General features: G+C 43.7%; 1 protein-coding gene across 4 annotated transcripts in view; it reads right to left on the bottom strand.

Annotated features, from left to right (window-relative positions):
- Window positions 1-16,379, bottom strand: part of AFF1 (ALF transcription elongation factor 1) — a 178,888-nt gene that overhangs the window by 70,485 nt on the left and 92,024 nt on the right. For 3 of the 4 annotated variants that reach the window (XM_006115334.4, XM_075929557.1, XM_006115335.4), the window contains 4 exons: window positions 8,092-8,136; window positions 3,707-3,793; window positions 2,386-2,422; window positions 1,908-1,959 (listed from right to left, as the gene is read on the bottom strand). In XM_006115334.4, the coding sequence (XP_006115396.2) occupies window positions 1,908-1,959; window positions 2,386-2,422; window positions 3,707-3,793; window positions 8,092-8,136 (221 nt within the window). The remainder of the gene's footprint in view (window positions 1-1,907; window positions 1,960-2,385; window positions 2,423-3,706; window positions 3,794-8,091; window positions 8,137-16,379) is intronic. The other variant, XM_006115336.4, reaches the window with a different exon arrangement.

The raw sequence follows: 16,379 nt of genomic DNA, 5'->3' as shown, positions 1-16,379 counted from the left end.
AAATAATTCAGGAAACTTTTTTTTAGACATATGAAAATAGTAATCCAATAAACCAATATTATATTTTTCATCAAGGCAATATCATTTTAATCTATAGTTTCCCAAAATCCAACAGTACTCTAAGTATATAAAAAAAAATCTGAATCTGAAACTGTAAGAAGTAAATGCTTGACTAATAAATCAGAAATTCAAGTTCTTCTTCCTAAAAGAAAGGATGGAACTAGGAACTTTACTAACTATATAATTTAAACTAGATACTGTACATGAAAAGAAACAGAAGACAAGAACTTCACGTACTATTTGTAGTTCACAGTGAGTGTAGCTAGAAGAAATACAAGGAGAATGGTGCAACAGAGGAGGACCGCTGATTCGTATGGAGAAGGCAGGGCAATCAGCTAGTTATCTAAGGTGTCTGCACATGAACACAAGCAGCAGCTGAGCAAAAAGGACCTGAGGATTGCAGTGGATGAGAAGCTGGATATGAGTCAACAGTGTGCCCTTGTAGCCAAACTAATGACATATTAGGGTACATTAGGAAGAACACTGCCAGAAGATCCAGAGAAGTGATTATTCCCCTTTAATTGGTGCTGGTGAGGCCACATCTGGAGTATTGCATTCAATTCTGGGTCCCCCATTACAGAAAGGATGTTGACGCATTGAAGAGGGTTAGGAGAAGGCATCAAAAATGATTAGGGGACTGGAGCACATGACTTACGAGGAGAGTCAGTGGGTATATCTACACTTACACCCTCTTTTGAGAGAGGGATACAAATGCAGCTGAGTGAAATTGGAAATGAAGTGTAGATTTGAATTTCCCATGCTTCATTTACATAATCGTGGACCGCCGCTATTTTGAAATGCCCCATTTTTTAAATAAACGCTGTGTAGATGCGGTTATTTTGAAAGAAACCCCTTCTTTCGAAATAACACTTACCCTATTTCGAAATAACAAATGCTGTGTATACACGGTTATTTTGAAAGAAACCCCTTCTTTCAAAATAATCGGTAAACCTCATTTTTTGAGGAGTAAGTGTTATTTTGAAAGAAGGGGTTTCTTTCAAAATAACCATGTATACACAGCATTTGTTATTTCGAAATAGGGTATTTCAAAATAGCGGCGGTCCACGATTATACAAATGAAACACGGAAAATTCAAATCTGTGCTTCATTTGCAATTTCACTTGTCTGCATCTGCATTCCTCTCTCGAAAGAGGGTGTAAGTGTAGACATACCCTGAGGGACTTGGCTTGTTTAGTCTACAGAAGAAGAGAAGAGTGAGAGGGGATTTGATAGTAGCCTTTAACTACCTGAAGGGAGGTTCCAAAGAGGAAGGAGGGAGGCTGCTCTCAGTAGTGACAATGGCAGAACAAGGAGCAATGGTCTCAACTTGCAGTGGGGGTGGTCTACATTGGATATTAGGAAAAGCTATTTCACAAGGAGGGTGGGGAAGCACTGGAATGGGTTACCTAGGGAGGTGGTGGAATCTCCATCCCTAGAGGTTGCTAAGTCCCAGCTTGGCAAAATCCTGGCTGTGATGATTTAGTTGGGGTTGGTCTTGCTTTAAGTAGGGGGCTGGACTCGATGACCTCCTGAGGTCTCTTCCAGACCTATGATTCTAGATATTAAGCAGAGATAGAGGAAAAACCCTCAAAGCATATTAACAGTAATATTGGAAAAATCCAGTTCCTTAAGGGCCTGATCTTATGCCCACTGAAGTCTAATGAAGTCTTTCCTTTGACTTCAAAGTGTGTTGCCTCAGGCCCTAAATTTTTGAAAGAGGATTGCTAAAACTTCCCATCTCCACAAAAATCTAGTAAACAACAGTTGAAAACAGGTAATACGCCCACCATAATTCCATAACGGCAACTCACTGCACATATTGCCAAGAGGTTAACTTGGTTACTTACGATGTTCCTTGCTGTGAAGTAGGCAATCGTTTTGAAGGTGCATCACACTGCTCTGTAAAACCAAAGAAACAAACTTCGTGTTATGTATTTCATTTGTGACATTGTATTGAACTGACCTTTTATTTGTTTTTTTAAATAACTTGATCTTTGGGTCAAGAATTTTCACAGACATATGATGCTGATCTAACATATCACTCTGGCTACTGACCATTCAAGACAGATTTTCCTAATATTATATCTATAAAGTAAATAAAAAAAATCAACAAAGTCCTCAAGAATGCTTAAAACTGAGTATGTGCTTAAGATCATCTCTACTCAGCAAAGCTCTGGGATTTGCACTCTTAAAACATTTAAATCCTTTTGAAAACCTCCCCCTATGTAGAATACACATACATATACTCCTCCCACCCCCATTCTGTATGCATGCTGTCTTCTACAGTATCATGTCTAATTTGGTTTTTTTTCCCCTTTTACTTACTCCGGCTCTGTATTACAGATCCAACACGTTGGGATTCCTAGAAAGAAAAAGAATAAAAGCTAAATATTAAAAAGTTGAAAGCGACAAGATGGGTGAGGTAAAATCTTGTATAGGAACAGCTTCTGCAGGCAAGACAGACAATCTTTCCAGCTTAAACACAGCTCTTCTTCAGTTTTCTCAGAGAACTAGACCTAGTATTATTAGAATAGATGCCTATTTGCAGGTGGTTGCATTTTGGTGTCATTTCCAGAGGCAGAGGCTCTGATTTTGTAGAGGCATTGAGAGCTCATTCACAGCATCTAAAAACTTTAAATAGATTTGGGGCTATTCAGCACTTCTAAAAATCAGGACCAACAGTTTAAATGGAGTTACCTATTTTTATATGAAAGTCTATCTTGTTGGAAGTCTGACCTTCTGTTTTCGTTATAAGGTTAAGATGTACTAAAATCACATACCCTGGACAAGGATGAGATGTACTATTTAATGTCAATAGTACACATATATATTAGTATGTTGTTTTTTGAGTGAAAAGAAGATTTGGCAAACATTTATGAGGACATTTTTATTAATAAAAAGAAGTTATTTATGCTATAACACAGATGAGACGTTGAAAATCTTTGTGAAATTATATGTTATATTTGGAGACCAAGATCCTGACACACATACATTGGGATTTTTCTTTTCCTGATTATTCATCCAAGTTTTGCTACTGCTCAAGATGTGTTTTATAACAAACAATAAGACTTTAGTGTAAAATAAAAAAAAGGAAAGAGATAAGTAAAACTGGACATATACAGAAAGTGTGTGTCCCAAACAGACAAACAAACCAAACTTAGAAGCAAAAGCTGATCTAATTTGGATGCAAAAAGATGGGTTTAAAATAAGGTATTGTGATTTTATATTTAAAAAAGTCACCCTGCTTTCATTTCATATCTGAGTGTTCTAAATAAAACCAGCTTGTTGCTGTTCTGAAAGAGACAAGCTCAGGTGAAAATGTATCCTAGTTGAAAGCTCTATTCTAGGCCATGTCTGCACAGTGGGCACTAAAGCAATATGGCTGCAGAACTGTAACCCCAAACTGTAGATGCAAAGTAGCCCAGCAGAAAGTTGTTCCATCACTGAAGAAACTGCACCTCTCTAAAGGATGGTTTTGTTGAACTTTCCACCATTCTTCTTCCCTTGCCTTAGTTGTGGCTACAATATGAGTAGATGGATTTTTCACACCCCTAAGCATCACAGGTATGCCAACCTAAGTTTTAAGCACAGACAGGCCTTACATGTTAAAAAGTATATAGGGGAGTATCGGAGATTGGTTTTTTACCTTTATTGGAAAAGGAAATTTTGAAGGTTCAGCTGTGCTAGGCGTGTGGATAGCTGTCAAGGGAGGTGGCCAGGAGTGGGTCATTTCCTAGTAAAGAATTAAAAGAAAAAAGATATTACATATTTTTAAACTACTGATACACATATGAAATTCTACGCCATTCCTATTAATACACTGAAAAGTCCTTGATGGGCCTGCTTATAACTAAAAACTGATTTAGAAAGCATTTCCTGTGAAATTTATATCCCGGTCATTATCAATACAAAGCTATGGCCCCTAACTTGCAAACACTTACACGTGTGAGCAGTCCCACTGATCTCTGTGTAAAGTTAACTTAAAAGTTAAAATGTTTGCAGGACTGGGGGCTAATACAGTAAAAACTGCTACAGTAAAACTGCATTGGTCCGGCATCCAATGCTCCGGCACTCCTGATGGTCCGGCACCATCGGGAACCCAGAAGTGCTCTGGCTGCCAGACAATTGGAGCTGCTCTGCACCTGGTTTCCCCGATTCAGCCACTGCTGAAACTGACCAGCAGCTGAATCGGGGAAGCCGGGGGCAGAGCAGCTGGGGTGCTGCTGGGTTGGTCCTGTAGTGCTACCCCTCGGGGCTGCGGGACCAACCCGGCAGCACCCCAGCTGCTCTGGGGATGCCTGGGGAAGAGCAGCTGGACTGCTGCCGGGTTGGTCCTCAAGTCAGCCGCTGCTGAAAACTGATCAGCAGCTGACTCCAGGAAGCCCAGGACAAAGCAGCTCTGCCCCGGGCTTCCTGGAGTCAGCCGCTGATCAGTTTCAGCAGCGGCTGCTGAATCGGGACGCCTGGGGCAGAACAGCTGGGGGTGCTGCAGGGTTGGTCCCATAGCGCCCGCCCGCTCTTTCCCAGGCGTCCCCAAGAGCAGTTGGGGTTCTTCCGGGTTGGTCTCACAGCGCCGAAGGGCAGCGCTACGGGACCAACCCGGCAGAAGCCCAGCTGCTCTGCCCCAGGCATCCCCGATTCAGCCGCTGCTGAAACTGACCAGCAGCGGCTGAATCGGGAATGCCTGGGGCAGAGCCGGACTATCAGAAGGAGGGATTATGAGGGGTCTGGGGTGGCATTCTCCCCCCCCCATCCAACTCCTGACCCCTCATAGCCCCCCCTTCCAATAGTCCAGCATATCTAATAATCTGGCACCCCCTGGGTCCTAAAGGTGCAGGATTATCGGAAGTTTACTGTATTAGGTATATTAAAGACAGATGCAAATAAAAACATAATACAAGCTCTTTGGCTTCCACAATAAGGAAGTCATTACAGTCATTGATGGGGACACAATGGATAAATAACTGTTGCCATTTTTGTAGTATCAGGGAGTCAACTAATTAACTTTGGCTGTAACTGATCTTTTCTATTTGCTTTCAAGCAACCCACTCAGATTTGGAGCTGAAACTGCCTCCACTGGCACCACTGAAAATTGAGCATTCACTGCTCCAGCACCCTGTAGTATAATTTAATCCTTCAGATATTAATTGTACCCTAGCTAAGAAATTTTGACCTTGATTAAAAATCATTGACTATCCTTGCTTTTAGGAATACAGGCATTCCCAATTTAAAGTCTGAGCAATGGAGCTATTCAAAATGGTTTAAAAATTGGCCAATTTCAAGGATTTTTTCACGTGACCATTGTAACTGTGGGGCAAGCTTAATGCAAGCAGATTGTGCCCAGACTTTAGGAGGGGAACAATCTGGATGCAGTTCTAGCTCTTCAAAATCCTTCTTCCCTTCTCATCTGCATTCTAGATATTCCCCACCTTCCACTATTTTTAGGTGTCATTTTCTTGAGCTTGTGCCTAGCCTGAGAAGCAGCAGGATACAGAAGCAACTGACATTAGAAGGAATTAGCAGGTAAGATAGAGGATGAATAATGCCTCTCGTGGCCCTCAAGCCTTGTCTAACCTAGGATTTTAAAAGTATGGTATTAGAAAACATTAGCTACTGTTTTAATTAATGTGTCTGAAAAATGTAGTGTAGACAAGCTCCACCTTTAATACATGCTCAACTAGCTGAATTACAGCCTCATCTAGACATCAGGGAACATTTGAAAGTTAGAAGAACCTGGAAAAATGGAACTTACTTAGCTCCTTTCACTGATTATAGAACCCTCTAGAGTCTAGACAGTACTCTTTCCAAGGTCTAGACAAAAATCCACATGGCTAGTCATTCTTTCCTTCTCACCCCAGTGGTATTTCTTATTACATGTTCTAGCAGACATTTTTGCATTTAATTAATAAGAATTTCCCTTTTTCTTAGTCCATATTCTTCTCTTTATGCAGCATAAACTTGTTGTTCTGAATAGGTGTAATCATAATCATTATAATGCAAGGCACCGTGTGGCAGAAAGGTCACTTTGAACACAAACATCCACAATTTGACAAAGAGTTTACAGAAATTAACAAGTAAATCAGTTGTGCCTTTCTTAAGTATTCCCCACATGAGAAAAACTCTTAAATGTCTCTATCTTCCCAACCAAATCACATTCCAAGAAAGGATTTTAATGTGCAGAAGAGATTTAGATTTTAAAAGTCTACATTGTTACATTTGACTCTATGAACATCCATTAAGGTAGTCTAAGGAGATTTCTATGCACGAATTGGGGGCAGAGTATTTTACAGACCTTGTTATCTTTATGAGCCTTTTATCACTGCTAGGCTATGTAAATACGTGATAATATTCTCATTACCCTTCTCTCTCCACCCTCTCTCTTCCATCCTACTGTTTGTTGCATTCATTTGTTGCTACCTGTCTGAGAATTAGATTATATGTTCTTTTGGGCATAGACCACATGTCTCCATTCCCAATGCCTAACACTTTGTGTTCCTAATTATGATTGGTTCCTTTGGGTACTAAAGTATTAATACTAATCAGAATTTGTTATCACACAGGAAAACTGTGTTTCCCAAAGTGTGAGGAAAAAGGGTAGCACTCTGGTAACAAAGGGTACGTCTAGACTACATGCCTCTGGCGACAGAGGCATGTAGATTAGGCTACCGGACATAGTAAAATGAAGCGGCGATGAGGCATACCTGGGTGGTCGACAAATACCTTTGATGTCGGCAGGGGAGCGTCCAGACTATCGCGCTGAGCCGACAAACAGCTGATCAGCTGTTTGTCGGCTCAGCCCAGCAGCCATGTAAATTTAAATGAAGCGGCGATTATTTAAATCGCCGCTTCATTTTACTATGTCCAGTAGCCTAATCTACATGCCTCTGTCGCCAGAGGCATGTAGTCTAGACATACCCAAATATTGCACTTTGTAGGCCTGGGTCTCAAATGAAACAATTCCCTGATTACTTTTTCTGGTTATGACTGAACGGTCAGAATACTGAATTTTGAAACAACATTGTGGGAAATGATTGACAGGCATATACATGATGAGATAAAAAGCACTGGCCCGGTGTTTAAAGTCCTTGAATTGCCCTTTCAAAATTAACTTGATTGGCTTGTGAAACAAAATTTTCACACAATAAGTAGGAAAATGCTACTATTTAAACCCACTTACTACTGGAACTCCCTGGTTTGGCAACATCTGTCATTGGCAGGACCATGGATGCTCCTCAATCAGAGAGCCCGGGAGCCTACGGGCAGGAAAGCCAGCTTCCTGGGATAACAGGGTCAGCAGCCTGACTGGGGCAGTGTGAGACAGGGCCAGGGTCCCGTGGCAGCATCCAGCAGCCCGTGGCAGTACAGGGCTGGGTCGGAGTCCCCCAGCAGCACAGATCAGCCCTAAAGCCCCACAGCAGCCCCCAGGACCTTGAGACTGAGGTCAGAGTCCGGTGCCAAGGCCGGACTAGAGTCCTCAAGGAGCTTCCTGGAGTGTGGGACCAAGGCAGGAGCCCCGCAGTAATTCCATGAGCATGCGGCCAGGGCACTGCAGCAGCCCCCGGAAGCGTGGAGCTGGAGTTGAGCCCCATGGGGCAGGATCCCTGAAGCAGCTGACCAGGGTTGGAGCTCCACAGCAGCCCGCTGCAGTGCAGGGGTGGAGTCCCTTGACTGCCCGCGGATGCATGGGGACTGGAGCCCCCAACAGAAGCCAGAGCCTCTGCTGCCCAACGAGCTGGCAGAAGCTGGGCAAGCAGAGCAGCCAAGCCGGGGGTGGGGAAGTGAGGCATGGTGCTCGCCGGGGCAGCTTTGGTTCCATAACATTTGTCCTACATTGCTTGCAAGTCTTCTTTTCTATTTTATCAGAGGCATTACTTTTCAATTCTATGGGGTGTACAATGAAACAATCTTGGTAACTGCTTTGTGGTTTGATGCAAAAGAAGCACAATACTGCCTTTGAATAAAAGTAAAAGATAAGTAAAGATGAAAAGGATTTATCTTTAAATAACTGAAGAGTTGCATTGGTGCACTCACCTTCAAGATTTCTTCAACACAATGGACTTCATTGGGGAAGGTTTGCTAAAATGTAAAAAAGGTGAGTTTTCTTTTAATTCACATTGGTCTGACATCAAAGATGAACAAAGGCATTTATTGATCAAATACTATACATTTTGTAGAAGCTAGTAAATAAAACATTTCATAACCTACCAAGGCTATTAATACTAGGAATACTCTTACAAACCAGGGCTTTCAGATTCTTGCTGAAGGGAATAATAGTCAGGATTCAGAAAAGAGAGTTGAGGCTTCTATCCATGAATAGCAGCATCTGTTGAAAGACTGGGGGCAGCATTATCACAGCTATGAAGAAACTCAGGACTAGTCTACAGGAGTTTAGGTCGAATACACCCACATAAGGTAGATTTTCTAAAAAATGAGTCCATACTACCAAGCCTGTTCTGTCTACGTTAAGGGCTATTTTATGGCACACCTGCTTTTCATGAGGAGTAAAGATAAATTTGAACTTTGCACGTTTGACTTTAGGGAAGCAGATGCAGAACTGTGAAAGTCAGCATTCTTTACCTTGGGAAGGTGTCCTACAGTGCTCTGATGTGACTGCTCTGGCCAGCACTTTCAACTCTGGGGCTCTCTAGGTACATAGAAAAAGACCCCGGAAAATATGAATTTCATTTCTTGTGTGGCCAGCGTGTCAGGCAGACCTCAGAGCAGGCAGCATGCCTTAGCAGCACACCTGACCATGAATGCCCAGGGTCACAATCAAGCCCCAGCATGGAGCATGCAGAAAATCCTGGATCTCATTTCTGAGTGGGGAGAGGAATCAGTTCAGGCAGAACTATGAAGCAGCAAAAGAAATGCAGATATCTATGCCAGGATCACATAGGACATGGTGGGAAAAGGATATGCCAACAACACCTAGCAGTGCTGCATGAAAATAAAGGAGCTCAGGAACCAGAAGACAAAGGAGGCAAATGGATGGTCTGTGTCAGAGCCACAAACATGCTGCTTCTATAAGCAGCTGCATGGGAATCTAGTGGGGAACCTGACCAGTTTCCCAAGCCAGTCTATGTATTCATCCTAAGACACTCCTCTGATAGCCTCAGGCAACAGCGTGGAGAACAGAGTAAAAGAGGAGGAAAAGGAGAACAACAGGTGAGTGGAGCATCCATCATCACCAACAGCCAGGAGCTTTTTATAACTTTAGAATCAATCCCGTCGTTCCAGAATGTCTCGCTGCCAGGACCTGATAGCAGGGAGGGCACTTCTGGTGAGTTCAAATTTTTAACCATGCTACAAGTGTGTTAAGGCAACTGGGTGTGATCTGTGGTGGCTGCTCTGCCTACGCAGAGAGGGCTCTGCGGAAAAGTTTGTTCATGAGTCTCCAGATGGAGCAGAAATCCTCCCTACACATCTCCACAAAGCTCCCATAGAGGAATAGTAATCGAAATGTAGCCGTGTTAGTCTGGTGTAGCTGAAGCAAAATACAGGACTATGTAGCAATTTAAAGACTAACAAGATGGTTTATTAGATGATGAGCTTTCGTGGGCCAGACCCACTTCCTCAGATCAAATAGTGGAAGAAAATAGTCACAACCATATATACCAAAGAATACAATTTAAAAAAATGAACACATATGAAAAGGACAAATCAAATTTCAGAACAGAAGGAGGATGGGGGGGGGGGAGGTGAATGTCTGTGGGCTAATGATATTAGAGGTGATAATTGGGGAAGCTATCTTTGTAATGGGTAAGATAGCTAGATCCTTTGTTTAGACTCAGATGTAAAGTGTCGTATTTTAGCATGAATGATAGTTCAGAGGATTCCCTTTCAAGTGCAGATTTAAAAGGTCTTTGTAGCAGGATGCAGGTAGTTAAGTCGTTGAGACAGTGTCCTTTCTGGTTGAAATGGCAAGAAACTGTTTTTTCTTTGTGATCCTGTCTGATATCTGTTTTGTGGGCATTGATCCTTTGGTGAAGTGTCTGAGATGTTTGTCCAATGTACATAGCAGACGGACACTTTCGGCACATGATAGCATAAATTATATTTCGGGATGCGCAGGAATAGGTGTTCTTGATCATATAACTCACTTGATTAGGTCCAATAATGGTATCAGCAGAGTGAATAAGTGGACAAAGCTGGCAATGGGGTTTGTTGCAAGGGAAGGTACCAGGGTTGGTATTAGTGTGGTATGTCCTGTGGTTGTTGGTAAGAATCAACTTGAGGTTAGGTGGTTGTCTATAGGAGACTATGGGTCTGTCTCCCAGAGCCTCTTGGAGTTTGCATAAATGGACTATAAGGTGGATAAAAAGCTGGCTAGATTGTCAGGATCAGTGGGTAGTGATCAACAGCTTGATGTATGGTTGGTGGATGGTATCAAGTGGAGTGCTCCCAGGATCAGTTCTAGGGCCTCTTTTGTTCAACATCTTTATTAATGGTATCACTTAGAAGTGGGCTGTACCTACGAAAGCTCATGATACCATTTACATGTTTTGTTAGTCTATAAAGCACTACCAGACGATTTGTTGTTTTTTTAAGTTTATTCTGTACAGACAAACTCGGCTATCCCCTGAAGCTTCTCTACATGTTTTGTTAGCCTTTAAGGCGCTGCTATTCATTGTTTTTTACGTTTTTCCTGTTACAGTCCAACCTGGCTACCCCCTCTGAATCTTTATTAAGGACCTGGATAAGGGGATGGATTCCACGCTCAGCAAGTTTGCAGATGACACTAAACTAAAGGGAGAGGTAGATACAATGCAGGGCAGGGATAGGGTCCAGAGTAACCTAGACAAATTGAAGGATTGGGCTAAAAGAAATCTGATGAGATTCAAGAAGGAGAAGAGCAGAGTCCTGAACTTGGTACAGACGAATCCCAAGCACTGTTACAGGCTAGAGATCAACTGACTAAGCAGCACATTGGCAGAAAAGGAGTTGGGGATTACAGTGGATGAGAAGCTGGATATGAGTCAACAGTGTGCCCTTGTAGTCAAGAAGGGTAATAGCATATTAGGGTGCATTAGGAGGAGCACTGCCAGCAGATCTAGAGAAGTGATTATTCCCCTTTATTTGGTGCAGGCAAGGCCACATCTGGTGTATTGCAGCCAATTCTGGGCCCCCAATTACAGAAAGGACATGGATGCATTGGAGAGGGTCTAGCAGAAGGCAACCAAAATGATTAGGGGGCTAGAGCACATGACCTATGAGGAGAAGCTGAGGAATTTGGGCTTGTTTAGTCTGGAGAAAAGTGAGGGGGGATTTGATAGCAGCCTTTAACTACCTGAAGGGGGATTCAAAAGAGAATGGAGAGAGGCTGTTCTCAGTAGTGACAGATGCCAGAACAAGGTGCAATGGTCTCAAGTTTCAGTGGGGTAGATATAGGTTGGATATTAGGAAAAACTATTTTACTAGGAGGGTGGTGAGGCACTGGGATGGGTTACCCAGGAAAGTGGCAGAATCTTCATTCCTAGAGAATCCCAGCTTGATACAGCCCTGGCTGGGATGATTTAGTTGGGATTGGTCCTGCTTTGGGCTGGGGGCTGGGCTCAATGACCTCCTCAGGTCTCTTCCAGCCCTAAGATTTTATGATTTTAAGTGATCTGGTATCATTGCAGCGTAAGGTCCAGATTTCTAGCCACACCGAGTTAGCATCCACTCCCTATCATACTGTGAGATTTGGAGAAGACTGGTATCGCGCATGGCAATGTGGATGAAGCAGGGGAAGCTATTTCTGTAACTGATACCACAGCAGTATACCTCCGTTTGCTCACCCCCAAGAAAGCATTGTTTGGGCCCCTACCTCCACGTCCAGACCCCCTCCCTGTCCCAACCACAAGCTCCTCAGTGTCCACCTCAATCACTGCCATTCTGCCAAGCCTGGACCCCTCACCCCTTCCTGCCCATAGGCTCCTGTGCAAATGGGGTGTGCTGAACACACGGTCACTTTGCGTTCTTTCTTTGATAATTGACAGCCAGATGTTTTGGTTTCATCCCTACACTCTCAAGGAAGGATAAAAAGTTGGTTGTAACCAGAAGTTGGTGATTTAGCTGCTTTTTTTTTCTCTCTAAGGATATGTCTACACTACATGGCTCCGTCAACGGAGCCATGTAGATTACCTTTGTAGACATAGGAAAATGAAGTGGCGATTTAAATAATCGCCGCTTCATTTAAATTAAAATGGCTGCTGCGCTGTGCCGATCAGCTGTCGGCACAGCGCTGTAGTCTGGATGCTCCGCGGTCGACATCAAAGGCATTTGTCGACCTTCCCGGTAAACCTCATCCCACGAGGCAAAAGTTCATGAATGGTTTTACCGGTCCCCGTGTCAAAAAGTTTGGGAACCCATGCTTTATGAAAATTGGCTTATGAATATAAATATGCATAATTCAAAAGTGCTTTATATAAAATCTCATGTAACCTATAAATTTTATTGTTACATTCTGCTGGATTTGCATATCCTATTTTGGTTCATGTATTATTCTTGTATGTAAAGCTAGAAATATGAAGAGAGAGTCTGTCTGGAGTTTTAAATATGCTAATGAGAACCATTATTAATGCCCTGAAAGCCTAATGACTGGGGATCAACTCAACGACTTGTAAACAGCCTTGTTTGTCCTCTAAATCCAACCAACTTTGGACTAAAAATATATGTAATCATGCCACCCCGGTCTCGAAATCCATTTGGAAATTGGGTTTTTTCCAGGGGAAGAGGGATGTTTCTGTTGCTCATGGGGAATGAGCAGTGATCCTCAGGGCCAAATGGTAGAAAAAGGAAGTCACTAGAGGTTTGAAGGGAGCTTTTGTCAGGGTATTCAGGACAAGTGGTAGGTCCCATGGTGGTACTGGTAGCCATATACTGGGGCATGTCTTGCATAGGCCAGAAAGAAAGCATTGGTATGAGCAAACAAGGAAGTGGCATCCACTAGGTCATGAAAAACTGCGATGGCCTCTAGGTGAACTTTTATGGAGCTCATGGAAAGCCCTGCCTAAGGTCCATATTTGAGGCCGGTAAGTTTAGAGGTGGTGGTAGGCTGCAATTGACGCTGTAGGCACCACTCCTGGAATCTTCGTCATTTGTTCTGGTAAGTATATCGCACAGGAGGGCAACAGCTATTCAACAGGGCCTGCGTCACCCTCTCAGAACAGGTAAATTCTTCATGTTGGAACCATGGAGAAACCATGTGATAAACCTGTGCGTTCAGGGACTGGGGTGACAGAGCTATCTCTGCTGTTGGGATAGAAGGTTGGGAATGAGTGGGAGAGATATCCGTTTGTGGCTTAAGAAGCACTATAGGTAAGGGAACCCTGGGAACCAGAGGAATTGATGGGAAGGCATATAAAAGAGGAGGTATAAATGGTAGAAGAAGCACATCCCCCAGAGAGTTCCTGCCCTGACCCTCCCCGGAGCTCAAGTGTGGGCATTTGTGGTCGGTTCTGGTCGCAAAGAGATCTGTTGGGACTCCCTACTGCTGGAATATGAGGGTCATGGGGTTGAGCTCCCATTCACGTTGCTCTCAAAAATGTTTCCTCAGGGTATCTGCCTTAATGTTTTGATGGCCTGGTAGGTACATCACCATCAGCATTACGTCGTTTGTTATGCACCAGTTCCAAAACCTGATCGCCTTGGTACATAACAAGCATGATCAGACGTCCCCCTGTCCATTCATATAGAACATGTGGGTTGTCTGTGTGGACATGAATGGTTTTGCTGAGAATGATCGGAAGGAAATGGAGACAGGCACTGCGATATATGTTGACGTGCAGTCACGTCTTGTGATATGACCACCTGCCCTGGACCGTACAGTGAACACAATGAGCACCCCAGCATGCGAGGGATGGATGGAGCTGTTGGAACAGTACTCCGTCGAGAAGATCATGTGGGCATATCCACCACTGGAGAGTGGTATGTACTAGCGGGGAAAGCATTACCTATTTGCTTAGACTATGTTAATTCAGGATGTACACTGTTTCTAGCCAAACACGTGGAGTCTTGCAAATTGTACTACATATACGGCAGCTGCTATGTGCCCCAGAATTTGAAGGCATGCCTGAATGTTGGTGAAAGGGATATATAATACTGCATTGACAAGATGGGGTAGTATGTGGAACCAATGGATGGGAAGGATGGTTTTGGCTCTGATGGAATCCAGCGATGCCCCGATGAATTCTATCATCTGGGTAGGTTCTAGAATAGATTTGTGGAGATTTCTTAGGAGGCCAAAGCAGGAGAAAACAACCCAGTCATAGCTAACATTTGCTGACGAGAAGTACCTTTGATAAGACAGTTATCTAAGGGGAATATGATGAACCCTTGACATCTCAAGAACTTATTTACCACTGCTAATGTCTTAGAAAACATATGTGGTGTGGTTGACAGGCCGCAGGGTAGGACACGGTACAGATGATTCTTTCCTACCATGAATCTGAGGAACCTCTTATAAAAAGGATGTGGAAGTAGGCATCTTGAAGGTTAAGGGATGAGAACCAGTCCCCCTTGTTCAGCACCGGTATGATAGTTCCCAATGTCACCATCTTAAATTTCTGATTGTGGATGAATTTGTTCAGTTTTCTGAGATCTAAAATGGGCTTCTAACCTTCTTTCTTCTTTTGTGTAAGAACATAATTTGAGTAGAACCCTCTCCCATGAAATTTTGGAGGAACTGGTTTTAGGGCCCAAATTGAGAAGTTTTTGGACCTCTGCTTGTAATTGGTACTCGTGCAAGGGGTCCCTGAAGAAGGACGGGAAAGGGTCAAGGGTAAAGGGCACAGGAAGGAAGGGCATATATAGCCTGATCTTACAATCTCAAGGACCCATTGGTCTGTGGTGATGAGGGCCCACTGGTGGTAGAAGGGCCTCAGACAGTGACCAAAGAGATGGGATGACTGTGTTGATTCTAGGGGAAGGTCACTCAGACCCATGACTACACCTTCAAAACATACCAACTGGGAATATGTTGACCCCTCCTTCTGTTTGACCACTGCTTGTGTCTTTGCTCAAAAGACCTTTGTTGTTGTCTCCTTTTGTTGGATGCCCAACATGCGAAGGGTGGTGTAAGAATCCTTCATCGAATGGAGGACTTCATCTATCTTGGCTGCAAACAGATGAGTTCTACCAAACGGAAGAGCCTCTACTCTGGTCTGCAGCTCTCACAGAATTCCCAAGGATTATAGCCAGGATGGTTGTGACTGTTGCTCTGGCTCATTGAGGCCTGTAGGGCAGTTCGGGTGCTAGACTGGCCCTCCTGCATAATGGATTGGAGTGATGGCCTTTTTTGCTCCAGGAGATCATTCGTAAGGTACTGCAGCCTTGAACAGTTTGTGAGATCCTAGTTTGCAAGGTATTGTTTGAGACCCAGAACTGCAAGGTCACCGAGGAATAGACCTTTCATCCGAACAGATCCAGCTTCTTATGCTCCTTGTCTTGCAGAACAGATCGAAATTGTGGTTGCTTGGACTGATGGTGGACTGCATCCACAACTAATGAATTTAGTTGGGGTTGGGAAAAGAGTCCAACCCTTTATCCAGTACAAAGTATTTTCTATTTGTAGAGGAGATAGAGTCTGGTGTTTGCTATATTCTCTGAGAGCTTCATTATGGCCTTGTTGATTGATGGATAAGGCAATTTTTGAGGAAGAAGCAAGTTGCAGTATTTGCAGCAGCTTGTGCTGTTTTTCTTGCACTTCCTGCAGCACAATGTCTTGTGAGTTGCAACCCTTGTTTCAAGTCATCTGCCAGTGGAGAGGAAGACGGGCAGGCTGCCTCATCAGGGAACGAGAATGACTGGGAAGTGAGGGATGGGTCATCCATATCAGAGAGAGGTAGGTCCTCATCCTCTTCCATAGCGTCTGCCTATGTCATCACCAAAGGTAACTGTTGTGGATGAGCCGGTGGTGAATGAGTTGTTGGTAGTGAATGAGCTGCTGTACGAGCTGGAGTTGAGGGTGCAATGTCTTGCAGATGGTGATGATGTGGTGGTTGTGCACGAGGGGCCATGGGAGCCACTGTGGATGGTAGGGTCAAGGAGGGTATGGCCATGGGTGATTAAACCAAAGGCACTGAGGCCAATGCTGGGAGGACCTCTGTTTGGCTGAATGCCACAACATCACTGAACATGTGGGGGATGAGAACCTACTCATATGCCCGGTGTTGGGTCTAGTACCATGGGAGGATGGCATGGGTGAAAAATAAATGTCCTCAGATTGTTTCCAGTGTGAGCTATTCTCTATAAGCAGGGGGAAGTACAGTGGTGAGATGTTAGTCTGCTCTGGTGGTGGCGTTGTCATCACCTGTGCCGTCCGATGCTGGGATTCAGAC

The sequence above is a fragment of the Pelodiscus sinensis genome, chromosome 5 (assembly GCF_049634645.1).
Source record: "Pelodiscus sinensis isolate JC-2024 chromosome 5, ASM4963464v1, whole genome shotgun sequence".
Classification (NCBI taxonomy): domain Eukaryota; kingdom Metazoa; phylum Chordata; order Testudines; family Trionychidae; genus Pelodiscus; species Pelodiscus sinensis.
This window is presented reverse-complemented; position numbering and strand designations above follow the sequence as displayed.